Below are 16,376 nucleotides of genomic sequence, written 5' to 3'. Positions count from 1 at the left end.
TTTCAGAGGTTTAACTGATAGGGCAAACCACTCTGGTTGACCTTGCACTCTACCCCAGTTCTGGTCTTTTCTTAGTTTTCTTAAATTGCACAAAAGAGGGTGTGGTATGTCTTACCCATATATAACTGCTTCAATCAACCATGATCCACCTGGAGATGAAAAGCAGGTTTCTGATCTCCAAGTCACATTCACAAGAGAGTAGTTTTGGAATTGTTTCTCACAAACCAGAGAAAATAGGCAAGAAGTTTAAAAAAATAAAATTAAAGAAGGCAGTGACAGAAACTGCCAGAAATTGCTTTTAATAGATGTCTTTAAAGCCAGATACAGTTATGAGTTTGCCAAAATGATTGTTTTCTATGCAGCATGAAGATAAGTCTGCAGCTCCCCATATAAATGCTGCTCCTTAAAAGTAACAGATGGAGAAGGGACAGCTATGGCAAGCACTATTTCTCATGGAATATGTAAGTCCTGAAGCAACTTCCAAGGAATGTATGATGCAGATTTGCTCTGACACCTTCCCTAAAGTCAATCCTTTATTAAAAGGCTCACACACACTCTTAAGTGTCACAGAATCCCAGCACAATGTGGGTTGGAAAAGATCTAGTCCAACTTTCCTGCTGAAGCATACCCATCGAGGGCAGGTTGCCAAGGATCGTATCCAGGTGGGTTTTGAAAACGTCCCTGTCATATCTCAGCACTGTTTTAACTGCTGTTACAGATACTAGTGAGGAACTCAGCATGCTTATCAAAGGGCAAGCTGCAGCTACCACCAATATGAAGCAGTACACTTTGACAAAAGCATATTCTTGGGTATCAGCATTACCAGCTAATAACAACATTCACAACAATAACTAGGTGGCCAGTTAGTTCCAAACAAGCAGTTACAAAGGTAGGTCAACAGACAGATGTGGCATTTTCTTCACAGCTCCCAGTGTGCTGGGCAAAGCAGCTGATCATTATCCCCTTTTGCAACTGGAAGAGTGAGATAATTGGAGTGAACTTCCCAAGGCATTCAGTAGTCACCAGTGCTAGAAAATTCATGAACCCCAATGGAGTGTCTATCTGTAAAGCAGTAACTCCTCAGTCCTCTGTGAGCATATGCTCATGCCAGACTTACTATGACAGCTGGAAAATTCTCTTTGTTGAGAGTTTCTCTACACTGAATATAACTTTTTTTCAATAACAAAAAGGATTTTTTCTTCTTTTTAGATCAGAAAACTGATGCAATCAGGTACAAATTACCTGTGAATTGCTTTCTGGACCATTTTCTCTTATGGCTACAAAGCATGAAAGACTTAATAATGCCACAGAATATCTGATCTATGTAGGACCATGTAACAGGCTTACAGCAGATGAAGCAGCATTTTAGTATAATAGTGGTTCTGCTATCTTATGAAGTTTGCTTTTTTACATTTCTTCTTAGCTCCTTGCACTGAAGCTTATGAATCCAGTTTCATCTAGTCTGTTGTTGGTGTAGGTGTTTCTCTGTCCCTAAAGCACATCTGCTTCTGTATTTAACTCTGATACTTAGCATCTAAAATGCAGTAACCTAATTGAAAAAAAAACAATCAAAGGTGATTCTAAATAAAAAATATCATCTACTTCTGTTCAAAGGAAAGATCTTTTTTCAGGTACACTGTAAAGGATTCTGAATAATACTGTTATTTGCTAACAATAAAAATGTTCTATGAAATTAAAGAAGAATTAGTGGGACTCTCTGTCCATTCAAAATAGGCTACACAGTGCAGGATCTCACATACCACACTGAGTCATCTGATAGATTACCTGCACTTGGAATTTGTTTTAGGAATATCAGTACTATATCATTAATGTAACAGCATATCATTATACAATATAACAGCTTCCCAGGCAGAAAGCAAAACGCTGATCACCAGTGATGGACAGGCTCCACAATGGGGGACCTGTAATACCTATTTGCTCGAGTGCTGTTCCTGTTCAACTTTAGGACTCTATAATTACAGCTGGCAGGTTTACTGTCTCATGTTACTTCATTTCAGAATGTATTTTGTCACTTTAAAGCAGATAAAAACACAGCATTACAGAAACCTCTTGTAGAGACTACAACATCACTAAAATGCTCAGCCTCTTCATTAAAGAAGTCATCCTGCCCCCAACTAGTTCAAATTCCTGTGACAAGTACCATCCATGTTAGGAATTCTCCCAACATCCTGAGTGTTTTGCCTGTATAAACAGATTTTACAAGAGCAATGGTGTGAAGTGCTTTAACAGTGATCAACCTGCCCAGCCACCTGCAGCAAGAGCACAGTGGCACTCTCAGTACTATCCTTGAACAGTGACATGCTGAAGTACCTCTGCCCTGTCTGCCGGCTGTGTCTAAGTGGTGTCAGATGCTAACAGAAAGCAGACAATGTTAATTCAAATCACTGGAGGGCATTAGTCATGCTGGATGGCCACAGCAAGTTCTGCCACCATTATCCAAGATAAAGGTAACAAATCTTGGATTTTCTGGCTTCTTTTCTTCCTCCCACCTTTCAGGAAATCACACTTCAAAAGAAGCAGAAAGGAGCAGTGTTAGGCACCCAGATTAGGCCATTTCCATGTTGTTTCAACACACAAAAATAAACCAAACAAGCCAAGTTACAAAAGAGAAAGTTAGTAAGTCTTACTCCACAAAATTCTGCTAGCAGCACCTGTGCCACTATAAGCTTCACCATCACTGAAGCGTTCATCATCAGAGTGTTTAAAGGCTGCACGACACAGAAATGGTTTGAGAAGAAGGAGCACCCTGTATCAATCCTCTAGAAGCAGACAGACATAGTAGGCTTTGTGGATTTAAAGATGGTTAAATGGTAGTTCTGAAGACTGGGAGAAATTTGAAGTGAACATAAGGCTGTAAGCAATTTAAAGGCCACTTATCACAATAATTACAGAAGTAGTTCAGTGTTCTAAGAGAGAAAATGTAGCAAAAACATGTCTGAGAGAAATAATTTCGCTGATCATGATGCAGCAGACAATAATTTCCTTTGAATCACTTGTTTGCTTTTGCTTGCAGCTTTGCAAGCATTTAAAAAAACCCAAGGAAGTAGCATCTGAGTCTAAATGTTCTATTCTCTAAAGAGTGTAACTCACTTATCAGCACAAAACCCATTTCACAATCAATACAAGCTGTTTAGGAACATGAATGCCATTAACTTCCAGTACCACAAGTGTGTTTGTGTTCTTTGTAAAACCCAACCCTGTAACCCATGTTCACAAATCTCAACAATTTGTTGTAGTTAACATTAATTAGACTCCAAATGATTTGCATGGAATAAAATAAACATAAAATGGAACAAGCTACTGTAATATTAATTTAACACTGCCAAGAATACAAAAGATCTTGGGAAGTCCTCACATGTGTGTATATTTCTCAGGTGCCATTGTGAGTAACAGCTGTAAGAAGGCATCTGTGAACTTTTCAGAAGGGATGTTTTTATGCTGTTTCCTTAATTCTGTGCTGCATAAACCTGCAGCATTTTCTCAGCCCCTCCAGAAATTCACAGCACTTTTCTGAGGCCTTAGCTAAGCAGAACATACACCTCCTGTCTGCACATACAAGAGACTCTGAAACCTAAGTACCAAACTTCTTAGCTTGTTGTTATGTCATGCCGTATGTATCCATGAATGGTGTGTGCCAAAAGCTCCCTCAAGGGAACACTCCCCACCTTCCACCTTAGGCATCTTCCTACACAAATGTTTCCAGTTAGGCAGAACTCCTAAATATATATGTATCTGGAATAGGTGGCACTGAGCCAAAAGATTTACTGCTCAAATTCCTCCACGGGAGGGTCAAACCCAGCTGTGGAACAGCTCTGCATTTATATTTTAAATTCTGGGCTCAGGAAATGTTCTCATTTGTTGATTCGGTTCAGGGTTTTAGTTTGGGTCAACTTTTGGCACCTTCATTCAAATGCCATAATGACTACATCACTAAAAAGGAGGCCACTACATAGGATTTCATTTCAAACACTGCAAGATGAAGATGTCAAAGTGCTTAAGCCACTCTCTCGAGCCTGTATTACAAGTCAGGTAAGTGATATGGAATAGGAACTTAGTGTTGCTCACCTTCTTCATCTGAAACATCCAGGACCTCAGTCATCGTCTCAGGTACATTGAGCTTGTGCTTCTCCGTTACAGTCTGAAAAGACACAATCATCAATCCTCAAACAGCAAAAGCAGCAGCAAAGTTTACAGCAGGATGTTTTCAGCAGCAGGACATTTTAATGTGTTTTCCCTCCTCTAACTTTACTTTTCATCTTCACTCCAGAAGCTCCTATTCTCAGTGCTGTATAAGGTAACATTTATTCTGGCAAGAAAGTACAAAAACTAGAGATAATGAGTTGGTCAGAGAAAGAAAAGAAAGATCTCAGCAAATCCATTTATAAATGGTGCATGTAGAACAATTCAGCTCAATGTTTCCAAGATGATTTTTAAATGAATTAGGTAATGTCTACAGAAGAGCTTCAGAAAGTTGTATGTGGCATATGGAAATTATTAAATCGTAAAGCATTTGGAAATGCAGTTATGAGTTATGTGAAATTCTTGAACAAGAAGAAGATGTGAAGGATTTACAAAATCACCCCCCAAAAAATAAAGAACAGTAACTACATTGCATACTAATGGTATCTTTTTCATAAATCATGTATATTCCTCCAAGTCGTGTACACACTGGGGGGGGAGAGAAGTTATTTGAAGATTCTGATATATTTTATGCACTTAAAAGCTTAAAATATTGTGATATAAAGCAAGTGTGGACCAAGGACTGCTGGGAGGACACTGTTTAAGTGTCAGAACAGAGTAGAATGCTGGAAGATTTTTTTCCATCATTTTATTTTCATAAATAACTTCCAGGAGGAAATACAATACATTCAAGTGTGCTGAATCAGGAATGGGGAGATCCTTTTAGCATCCAGATACACACAGGAGAAGGAGATGAAGAACTGAGAAGAAATTAGAGAAAGTGTAGGAAGTGCAAGGTGTGAAAAAGTTGCCTGCAGGAAACTCTTTGGTGTGTTACCATACAGAAGAGAAAGGGCTTCAAAAAGAGCAGGGATCAGAACGGCATTAGGCACAACAGAAAAGATAGTATTTCTCTGGCTCCACCCAATTCTGCAGCCACTCAGCTCAACTGGGGAGCTGTGGGGGAGAGTCAACACATCACCCTTTAAGGTATGTAGGAGCAGATGTGCCCCTTTGGCATGGAAAGGAATGTCAGGAGGTCAAGTGTGCTGTGAAACTCCCACTGAGGTGGTACTGCACTCCCTATCGTGGGTGGGATCTCTCCAACAGGAATTAACATTACATGCAGAAGTAGTGAAAAGAGAAAATAATCTGGGGATAGATAATGTCAGCCACATCCAAGTCCCTCATGCAATATGCTTTTTGGAAACGGCACAAAACTTCCTCCCCATCTCCTGATTCTGTTTGATATTTAGTTATTCCTAGCAAACTGACAAAGGCAGCATTTTTGATTATCATAGGATACTATGAGATACTGTAAGATGATTATAAATAACAATTACCAACAGTGGAATTACTTGGGAAATCTGTTTAAAATCTGCTCTACATTTTTTAAGTGTGACAGCAGTTCACCTTCCTGAGAAGTACAGAGAGAGGTACAGAGAACAAAAGAGCTGCAATGCTATCTCTGGAACTAAGAATCATGAATTCTACACCAAGCCCCAGCAGAAGGTGTCAATTTATGTTTTACAATTAACTTTCACTATAAGACTAGGGAGCTTTTTATTGATAGGCACATTAGGTACATCAAACATTCCCCCAATTTCAAATCCACAGCTAGCTCCATGAACAGCCCACTTTAAAAAGTGTTCAGTGTACACATCTCAAACTCTATGTTGTTTAGTGCCACTGAGATCTCAATTATGTACTTTAGGCTTCTGTATTTAAGACCCTCATTATGAGGCCAGGTTTTCATCTGGTAGCATAGAATAATTCAGATCTGTAATTCAGGTATATAAACCTGTATAATTCAATGATTACTTCCGACTACAGCAGTAAACAAGCTCAAAGCTCCTCATATGCTCGTTTGGCCACGTTGTCTGTATAAATAGGTTCTACCTCATTTATCTCCTATTCATCTCTAATCTGTGAGTAAAAAGAAGTGCATTTTATTCTCTCTATTGCTTTACATTTGTGTGGCTCCACTAATAGTAACACTAATACAAGCAAGAGGAAAATTTGCCCCAGGGTAGACCAAAGGCTTTGGCACTGGAGATCATTTCTCATCTGACTTGAATATGAATAAAGAATGAGCCTAACAACCAGCAACCTCTGTGCCTCACTCGGCAACAACCTTACAGAATGAGGTAGCTATGGTGACAGCACCTTTTCTTCTAGTGCTAAATTGCTGTGTTCTGCTTTGGCAACACCAACCTCACCATCTGGAGAACTTTACTGCAGGGAGTGCCTCTGAGTGCCTGTTATTTATCCCTCCTTTTTAGGATTTCTTCTAAATTATGTTTAATCGATGTTCCCCACCATGACCACCACCAGAGCTTTATCTTCTCTATATCTCTAAGGTAAAGTAAAAATACTCAGACCAATTCACAGCTAAAAATCTGCTGAGTTTATCAAGGGTTCACACTTAACTTTTAAAAGAGGTGCTTTGTACACAGCCACAGTTCAACATTGCAGATTGCTCTTCTACACAAGCACCTATTCTATGTTTAGTTCTATTAGGGGTCAGCTGTGCAAGTAAAGGTCAGCATCTTATTCTGTCCTAAATTCCAAGCATCTGGCAGAAAAAACCATTACCCTCAAAGTTTAAAGAAACATTTATCCAAAGTAAATAACTCACAGGTGCCTTTTCAGAGTGTAATCCCTGTTATTACAAAGCACCTCATATTTGCATACAAGGTACAAGGCTCCACAGTGCAGCAAAACATGACAGAAAGGAAGTTACAACTTAGATAAGGGATAAAGGGAAATGTGTGCCAAGACACCACACAGAGAACAGCAGAAATGTATTTCTGAAGAGAGGTAAAGTTTCTCAAAACATTTTTATTAGGTTTTGTTTTCCTAAATCTCTGGCTTGATCCACATTTGTTTATGCACATACATTTGTCATGAGCTGTATGATTAAACAAATGTGTGAAGTAAATGACAGCAAAGCCATGCAGTCTTTATTAAGAGACTTCTGGAATTATGCTGGGACCCATTGCCAAACCTGGCTCAGTCTGATCTTTGCAGGTCATTAATAAATCATGGCTCACTATTTGTAACCTTATGCCATCTTACTTTCATTCCATCTTCCTGGGTTAGTATCAGCAGCACTTGCTGTCAGCATGCGACAAAATCAGAATTACTTTCCATTTCTTCACAGGAGACTTTGCATTTCTTCCCTCTCTCTATCCCTCTCCCTGGCTGAGTAGTGGCATCTTTTAAGTAATCTGAAATTATGTAAATCTGGATTTTTATGACTCTGGGCTCCTAAACTACATCTAGGTCTGACAGGTTTTCTAGGCTGCTAATCTTTCTTGCATTGCAGAATAAATAAATAAGAAGTATGACCTTACAGCAGTGATTCAAAATAAAACGCAGCAATGCCACTTAACATTAATTTCTGAAATGACAAACTGTTTATAATGTTCTCCCTTTCCAATTACTAAGATATCTGGAGACAGTCCAGTTAGACCCTTCCCCTCCTGGAGTGTCAGCACAGACCAGTTATTCCTGTCTTAAAACAACAGTACTACCTTGCTGATGTTCAGCAGATGCTATTTACAAACCCTCAAGTCAAAATAAAGACTATCAACAGTGTGGAGGGATGACAGGACCAAGCACGAGTCCTTCATATTTGGGGAAAACAAGACCTATGTGAACTGAAAGTGACTCGAGTAGCAAGATGATTGATGTGACTCAGAGCCATCTAGTGAGCACCATGAAGCTTGGCACCAGTCCATGGCTGGTCCAGTCCAAATGCTGAGAAGCTTGCAGTTATGTGCTGCAATAGGTGAGCCTCCCTAGTTGTCACAGGTGTGGAGGTGTAAGGACAGAAAGAGGTGAAAAGAGCAGCAGAATCAGGACAGGATCTAAACAGAAATGCACACATTTCTGGAAAGTTTGGGTTTGCAGCTCAGACCCCTATCTAGAGAAAAAGTTTTCCTCTGCTTTTGCTAGCTGATTTGTATCTGTATGCAGGCAGGCTTTGTGATCTAGCTCGGGGAAGGCTGCTGTGTTGCACACACTGCCACACACTTCCAAGACAGACTGAGGCACTTCCACAAAGATCCAACAGAAGGGGGTGGGGGGGGCTAAAACCAGAAAACAACACAGGAAAGCGATACCCGGGGAGTCTGAGGGAAGCAGAGAGACAGCGTTTGCAATAAAGAGAGACATTTGAAGGCATCTGCGACTCACAGTTGTGGTGGTGGTGATCTCCTCTGTCACAACCTTCAGCGTATCCACCACTGAGATATATCCCAGGCGCCTGGCAATGGCTAGGGCTGTGTTACCATTCTGAAGAGAAAGGAGAGAAGGCAGAGGAGCGCTGAGAGGGAGGGTTGATGTGAACCAATGAGCTCACTCTCCACACGGCATGAGCCAGCATTTCCATCCAAAACAAGGCGGCAGCCTCGGGAAATCGCCGCTTTTTTACCCTTACAGCTGACTCTGCCTTTGTAACTTCTTTAAGTCTATAGCCCTGATTACCATGGCAACACAACACACTTACATCTGCCTGCTATGCCAAACAAGACAGTGCTGTATGGTTTAACCCTTTGGTGCTCAAACCGTGTCTTGTCTGATGAAGTTCCTGTTCTGTGTTACATAAACAACTCCACATTAGAAATTCCCGTCTAAAAGAAGCATTTTTGAATGTTACAGTTTTAATTGCAGTTGAAACTGTTAAACCCTTATCAGGTACTGTTCACTTTGGGGAACACAAGTTTACAACTGCATTGTCCACATACACAGTATCACAGTATCACAGTATCACCAAGGTTGGAAGAGACCTCACAGATCATCAAGTCCAACCCTTTACATACACTTCTATTTATCTTAACAACAAAAATCCATGTCCAATATAAGTATGCAAAAACCAGTAATTTCACAAACACAAAACCAACCTCACTAAGGCTTGGGTGTGAGGAATTAATGTCCATTTCAATACATTTATTTGCAGTTTAAATGCATGCTCATGATGTACAGATGTGCCATTCACCTAGTGGACATTAAAATGAGATGTACTAAGTGTTTAGGTCTATTTATCTCCAATTCTTCAGGTGGAACACTGGCAATCCATAGTCCCTGTGCCACTCTGGCTGGAAAGGGGAGAAAGGAATGTGTGCCATGGTTCACTGTGAACAGCTCTACATAGAATTAGTTTATATTACTTTACACTGAAGCAAAGGACAATACGCTGGCATTCTGGGGAATCATGGACAGCCACTGCACTGCGCTTTGCACTGGAATGATCTCTCACTGTGTGCAGGACATCAGATCAAGGGCTCTCCTCCACTTCAGTGCTGGCTTCAGTTATCTATCTTTGACATTCTCCTGCATTAGTCTAGCTCAGCAATGCTGAAGGGACACGCTGTTTGTGGATTAGCCACATCAAATCAATGATCAGCATCTTCACAGCATAAACAGCTTGACTGTTACCACCACTTGCACATTACCTGCTCACGTCCCACTCCTGTATCTTACTGTCAGGTGTCTAAGGTTGAAATTCTCTCTTATCTCAAGATGGAGGTTGCTACATGTGGACAAGAACAGATCTAGCACCTAAGAACACAATCTGTGCAGTAAAGACAAATTCTTACAACCCTGCTTGGATTTGGGCTAGATTTCGGCATGACTGCCCCAATAGGGAGACTGAAAGCAAGTCAAGAGACCTTTGGTTGAATATGCCAAATAGTACCTACAGATCCAGAGGCTGACTACAGTGGACTCTTGCTTGATGGTCTGGTGCATGAACTGATATATGAATAATCCTCTGTGAAGTTATCCCAGTGTGATCATTGCAGGACCAAACAGGACACCCATGCTGATTTAAGCATACATGAAACATGGACACAGAAACCTAATCCACTCTGTGGACTGACACATCCTTTTGACATTCTGGCTACATTTTAAAGATCACCCAGTTAGAGGTGGCTAATAAGATCAACATGCAATAGGACAGTTGCAGAGAAGGAGCCATGGTTCCTTCTTTGAGGAGGTATTAACATCAGTGAACTGACTAAGAACCTAAAGCAGACAGAGGGACAGAAATTTGGATTTAAGTATTCCAAAAGAGCCCAGCTTCTGATTTCCCCCTTTTTTTAAGGAAAACTCCTTGTCAAAATATCATTTTACAGACAGAGACAGAAGTGTTGAAGCAGAGGGCAACTGAATGAGCACAGCACAGCTAGTTGGGCACAGCCCTAACCCTACAGCTCAGAAATCAATTTCTTCACATTTAGGTTTGTGCACAGTGAGAGCTGATCTGAAGCACCTTGAGAGGGTAAGGAAAAGAAGTGACATTTACACATCTGACATCCAGCTGTATAAGGAATACTTTCAACAAAATAAAGCCATGCTCTCAAGCCCTAATAAAGAACTGTCCAGAGGAGCAATTTCCCACTGGCACTTCCCAGACTTACAGTGGTGATGGCATTGGGTTTGGCCCCATGTTGGAGGAGAACATTGATGATGTGAGTGTGGCCTTGTTGAGCAGCTTGGTGAAGAGGGGTGTACCCATTCTGTTGTGATAAAAGCAAACAAAGAAAAACAACCACCAGTAATTAAATGCTTCACTTCATTCTGCTCCTTTTGAGACACTGCAAAATGAAATTATGCCATCAGTTGACCCAATGATACTAAAACTTCAGTAAATATAATGCTCCTTTCCCAGACTAATAAGAAGATAAAGAAAAGATGAAATTTTATTCACAAATCATCTTTCATCACAAACACAAATATCTGGAAATACAGGTAAGTCCTCATTTCCTAAATCAGAGAGAGAGACAATGAGGAATGCAGAAGTGACTTGCTAAGGACAGAATCACAGCAGAGGCAGAGAACATATTCTTTCTCTCTCATTTTAGTTTTCTATAGAAGCCTCAAGATTTGCCTTTAAAATACACCATTTTTGAACAGCAGTGATTTGAGACTGCTTGCTCTTAAAAGGCTAAAAAACATCTCTATTAGACATGCTGTGACTACACTTAAATACACGTACACAGTGTCTGTAGGAATAAACAGGCTTAACTCCACATACTTATCTGCTCCCATAATTTGTTCTCCTGTGCCACAAACACAGAGACATACCCAAAGTGCACTCCAGCTAGCTGGTGTTAAGTCCAGTCAAGCAATTTGTTTACAAAACTATTTGTAATTGGCTTTGAGAGCAAGCAGAGAATCAACTGGAAGAAAACACCATGCTGATCTCACTGTACACTTCTGTAAAGCCTGGGGGCAGGCTCTAAAAGACACACTCTGAGAGTTGTCTCTTTGGCAAACAGGTGCAAGTACTACTAATTACACAGTGATAGTTCAGAACTGCTGCAGTTCTTAAAGTATCTCTGCATGTGTTATTAAGAAATCAAAGGAGGATTTTACTACAGGTTGTAGTGCCAAGTAAATTCATTGTCTTGACTCAAATATTAGCACAGTCCTTCACAATTCAGCCATGTCATATGTTACTGGAGATGCCACAAAGCATGGTGTAGGCCTTCTGTAGTTACAAACCAAATTGCAACATTACTCTTTAATGTTCCTATCCTGGATCCAGCCAGGATGGATTTGCTCTTTAAACTGAGCCCACAATCCCAGCTGACAGATTGCCAATATTTGTATTGGTCCCCAGGCATGAGATTTTGGACAACAACAGTCCCATTCTCTCATACAAACCTGCTGACTTTAATGAAATGATTCTAAATAAGTGAAATCCCTGGGGAAAATGCGTCAGAATCTGGCCCAGTGGCCCCCCTCGGATGTAGAGTGAGACCTAGTACTAAAGACACAAGTATGTCTGTGCTTTCTCAGCCTCCAAGTAAGTGAGACAAGCATCTTGGCAGCCATTGTTTGGATCCTGCTAGAGTCTGTTTTATTAATTCCTATCAGCTGTTTTTCTAGCAGTGTTGCCTGTTTTTCTGGAATCCCTGAGTTTTGCCCATTGATTTTGAGTGATCTCACAAGGGAGGGGCCAGCATCTTTTATTATTTACTTTGCTGTTTCTTACCACACTGAGGCATGAGCACTGTGATACAACAGTGCTATTCTGAGAGATGAATCCACCCCATAGGTCACAGCTTGGAGCAAGCTGGCCAGAGGGACCAGCAGACCACAACCTGTGACGTAGACTGGATCTTACAAATATGAAGAGTATCACTAGAAATTTTCTTCCTGCTAATCCCAAAATAGTCAGTCAAAGGCAGCAGACAGCTATTGCCTGAAGCCAGCTTTAACTAAGTTGAAGCCCTGCAGCTCCTGAGGTAGCCTTCTCTATCCGATAAGGTAATGTGATGGTGTCTGAGACAAAACACATGGCTGCTGTCACCAGAACCTCTCTGTGTGCACTTGGGAAATACACAATTCTTGCTGCAAAATGCATCATGGTCAGCCCACCAGTTTCTACTAGAAGAAACAGCTGAAGTCGGTGGATTTCCTTAACTCTGGTTAAGGGCAGTCACGTCTATTTCATTGTAACTGGTCAGTAACAGTGTATCCAGATTCCCCTCAAAAAAACCCAAAATCTGTCTTCAGTAAACTGCATTCTTCCTCCACAGCTGCTTCCTCTGCTGAAGTCATACCACCCACACTTTGATCAGCAGCAAGTCTTCCCACTCCTCTCCCAGCAGACTGGAAAGAACCTGGCATCACCCTCAAATTGCCTGAATTATTACTTACTAGGTTGGCAGGACACCAGTATTACACTGGTGTAAACCAGATCAGAAATCAGAAACAAGCAATAATAACAGTTGTCTAGTGAAAAGGCACCTATGGGTGTATTTGCAGTGCATGGTTACCAGGTTCACTGCAATGAGCAAAAGCAAGCAGTGAAAAAAACATTACCTTTGTTTTAGCATTGACATTTGCTCCGTGCTTGAGGAGAAAATTCACCATTTTGATGTTTCCATAGTGGCACGCCACAATTAAAGGTGTATAACCAAGCTACAACAAAAGAACAGAGACGTAAAACTGCAAGCTCAGTGGAACATTCCTTTTACAACAGAAGCATCCTTTGGCATGCTGGAGACAGCAGCCACACCATGATTTACCTTTGTCTGAGCATCCTGGTTTGCACCATGTTTTGTGAGTATTTCAGCCACATTCACTTTATCTTCTTGAGCTGCAAGGTGTAAGGATGTCAGGCCAGTCTGGAGGTGGAAGATACAAAAGAATTTAAAAATAAAGGTTAAAACTTACTTTCCATGAGGAAAGAAATCCAGACTTTCCCACTTTCTCATCTTTAAAACATGAAGAGATCCTAACTATAGCTTCTAAGTAGAGGTGTGTTTTTTCTCAACAATGCAGAGTTGATGTTTCTCCTATCCCAGCTGACAAACAGCTCCAAAGAAAGGACATCACCATCTCCACAGACTAAAACTTTCAGGCATCAATAACTGCACTCAGATTTTATACCATAGCATCACTTGGGAAGGTGAGAACCCTTTAATAAATTAGAAAAGCACATTCACTGTGCTTCCCGCTCCTCAGACGGGAAAGGCAACCTGCAGGCACGAGTCAGAATGAAGAAAATAACTCTAGGTTCTGTTCACAGATGCCAACTAAAAGTTGCCTGTGATCACACACACACACACACCATGTGAACAAGGCAGGGAATAAATTTTGTAAGAGAAATTAAAATGCCCTTGTTCTGTTAGCTAAACAATGAAGAACTAGCTAACAGAACACATTAACAGGAGGCTCAAGTCTTTCATTTTGACTTGTATGAACAAAAGCTGCAGGCTTCCGACCTTGACCTGGGTAAGTCTGGTGACCTGTGAAGATCTACAGTAACAGAGTTTGAGAAATTTGTTTTCTATAAAAATCTTTGCTTAAAATCAATTAAGAAACCCAAACCTAAAGTTGGTATTTTCAGTCTTTCCTCCCGAAACAGCCCCAGCAAAGCCAGGTGCTACAACTGCCTTGCTCCATCAACAGCAAACAGCTGTGTCTCCTCCTGTGCATTATGTAGTACAGCTACTAATCACATGATGTAAGTTCAGTGGTCAATCCATCTGCCAGTCCTAGATATCCTTGTCTCATTTTTACCATTCACCCACCTGTTGTCACAAATAAGTCTGTAAGAAAATGAAGCTGAGAATTCGTGACAATGTGACACCATTCCCACACCACGCTTTGTCTCTCACTGCATACCCCCCACCCACAGTCTTGTGTCTTTGGTTGAGAGTTACCTTTGTTGCCACGTGGATATTGGATCCTTTCTCCAGGAGCAAGGTCACCATGTCAGTGTGACCTTCTTGGGAGGCCAAATGAAGTGGAGTGACTCCCTGCTTGGTTAAAATGTTGGTCTCAGCCCCGTAGTTCAGTAAAGTGGTAGCTATCTGCATCTGATTTTTCTTGGCAGCAATATGCAGAGGAGTGTAGCCGTTCTAGTACCAGCCAGGAAACAAAATGAGAATAAAGTTAACAGAACAGCCATGTAAGCTTAAGAAGTCAAACACCATGAAACAGTATTAGTCTTTGTTACTTCTTATTACTAGAGATGAGAGTTTATTATATTTTCAAGGCCAGACATGCCCCTGCTGTTGAGTTGCTTTGTCCATCTGTTATTTTCACCATCTCAACCAGAGCAAAGCCAGCCCTCACTGGGGTGGGCAGGGCTGTTCCACTGCTACTTCCAAATTATCCTGAGCATGACACCTACATTTTGAACAACCTCTAATGTAAATATTCACTTTTGATTGATGAGTGACACTGTGATGAGTGATAGCTGCATTGTGCCTTTCTGGAGTGTGTGGGTAGAGGGCTGTTTGCATATGGAATTTTGATACATATCTCAGTCACAGCACTGGCTGGAAACAGCAGTGTTTTCTTCTGATCCAGTTAACCAGTTCAACAAAGCAGAATGGCATTGATGGTGCTTTCTGGTAATATGACAACCTCCCCTCCTTCATTTTATAAAGCACTGTGGGAGAAAATTCTGAGTTAGAGGCTAGCAGTACCTCTGGAGATGTTTAGTTGGCTAGTCTGTGGTGGTTTTTAAGGGAGTTTAACCAAACTATCTTATAGCAACTGCATCTCTTGCTGCTCTCCACCACCAGAAGATAACAACAGCTCTGATACAAGCTCTTCACAGGCAGGCTGCATTTTCTGGCAGCAAGTACAACAGCAGCCTCACATGGGGCAGAACACTCTGACATCAGCACTGGCTCATTCATTACCTTCCCCTTTTAATAACTTTTGCCTGACAACGATGACACTACTCCTAACCCTGGAATGAATTCTCCATGTGCACACACCATTCCTAAGGTAACTCAACACTGAAGTGACTTCAAGGCACAACTGAAATTCACAAACATACAAATGGGTGGAGACAGACAGGTATTCATCTACATACATATATATACAGCCATATACCTACACATAGATACATAGATGCATGTACAGAGACACATAAGCATACACCTTCCTTCCTTTTAACAATGGAGAACTGCACACTCATCCAGGCAGAGGATCACTTGGTCAGGGCCACCTTAGAATCGTCCTGTCGTTGGGAATTTTAAAGGCCACAGGATAGGGAGGCTTGGAAGTCACCTCTGGAGATCACCCAGTCCAACCCCCTGCTTGAAGTAGGGTCACCCAGAGAGGCTGCCCAGGATCCCAGTGTTCAGGCAGGTTTGGAATCTCTCCACAGAACGAATCTCTCTGGGCAGCCTTCTCCAGTGCCCTGGCACCCCCACAGCAAAACAAAACTTTCCTTCGTGTTCAGACGCAGCTTTGTGCTCCAGCTTGGGCCTGCTGCTGGGCCTCACTGAGAAGAGTCTGTCCCTACCCTCCTGACACCCACCCTTTCGATACCTTTAGGTCCTTTATGCCCTTTGGGTCAGCTAGTGCAACCTCGCAGGCTTCCGCGACTCAGCCAGGTGGAGACCACCTCCCACGCCTGCGCACCGGTGCGCTGGGGGTGGCTCCGCGGCCCCGCACGGCGAGGCAGGTCCCGGCGGGGCGGAGGGCGGCAGGGCGCGGGGCGCGCGGCGGCGGCAGGCGGGAGCTCACCTTGGCGGTGGCGTGCGGCGAGGCGCCCTTCTCCAGCAGCAGCAGCGCCACCTTCTGGTTGTCGTAGTGCGCCGCTACGTGCAGCGGGGTGAGGCCGTTCTGCAAGGGCGGGGACGGCGTTAGGCGGCGGGCGGGGACGGGAGGGGACACGGGCACCGGGGTAGGAC

The 16,376-nt window shown here is 42.0% G+C and overlaps 1 protein-coding gene across 44 annotated transcripts in view; it reads right to left on the bottom strand.

Annotated features, from left to right (window-relative positions):
• Positions 1–16,376, bottom strand: part of ANK2 (ankyrin 2) — a 333,329-nt gene that overhangs the window by 54,209 nt on the left and 262,744 nt on the right. For 36 of the 44 annotated variants that reach the window (XM_064149794.1, XM_064149789.1, XM_064149786.1 and 33 more), the window contains 7 exons: positions 16,210–16,308; positions 14,385–14,582; positions 13,245–13,343; positions 13,039–13,137; positions 10,626–10,724; positions 8,401–8,499; positions 4,087–4,159 (listed from right to left, as the gene is read on the bottom strand). In XM_064149794.1, the coding sequence (XP_064005864.1) occupies positions 4,087–4,159; positions 8,401–8,499; positions 10,626–10,724; positions 13,039–13,137; positions 13,245–13,343; positions 14,385–14,582; positions 16,210–16,308 (766 nt within the window). The remainder of the gene's footprint in view (positions 1–4,086; positions 4,160–8,400; positions 8,500–10,625; positions 10,725–13,038; positions 13,138–13,244; positions 13,344–14,384; positions 14,583–16,209; positions 16,309–16,376) is intronic. The other 8 variants (XM_064149826.1, XM_064149828.1, XM_064149787.1 and 5 more) reach the window with 1 other exon arrangement.

This window comes from Pogoniulus pusillus, chromosome 10, assembly GCF_015220805.1.
Source record: "Pogoniulus pusillus isolate bPogPus1 chromosome 10, bPogPus1.pri, whole genome shotgun sequence".
Classification (NCBI taxonomy): Eukaryota; Metazoa; Chordata; class Aves; order Piciformes; family Lybiidae; genus Pogoniulus; species Pogoniulus pusillus.
The sequence above is the reverse complement of the archived record's forward strand: the minus strand, read 5'-3'. Positions and strand labels throughout refer to the sequence as shown.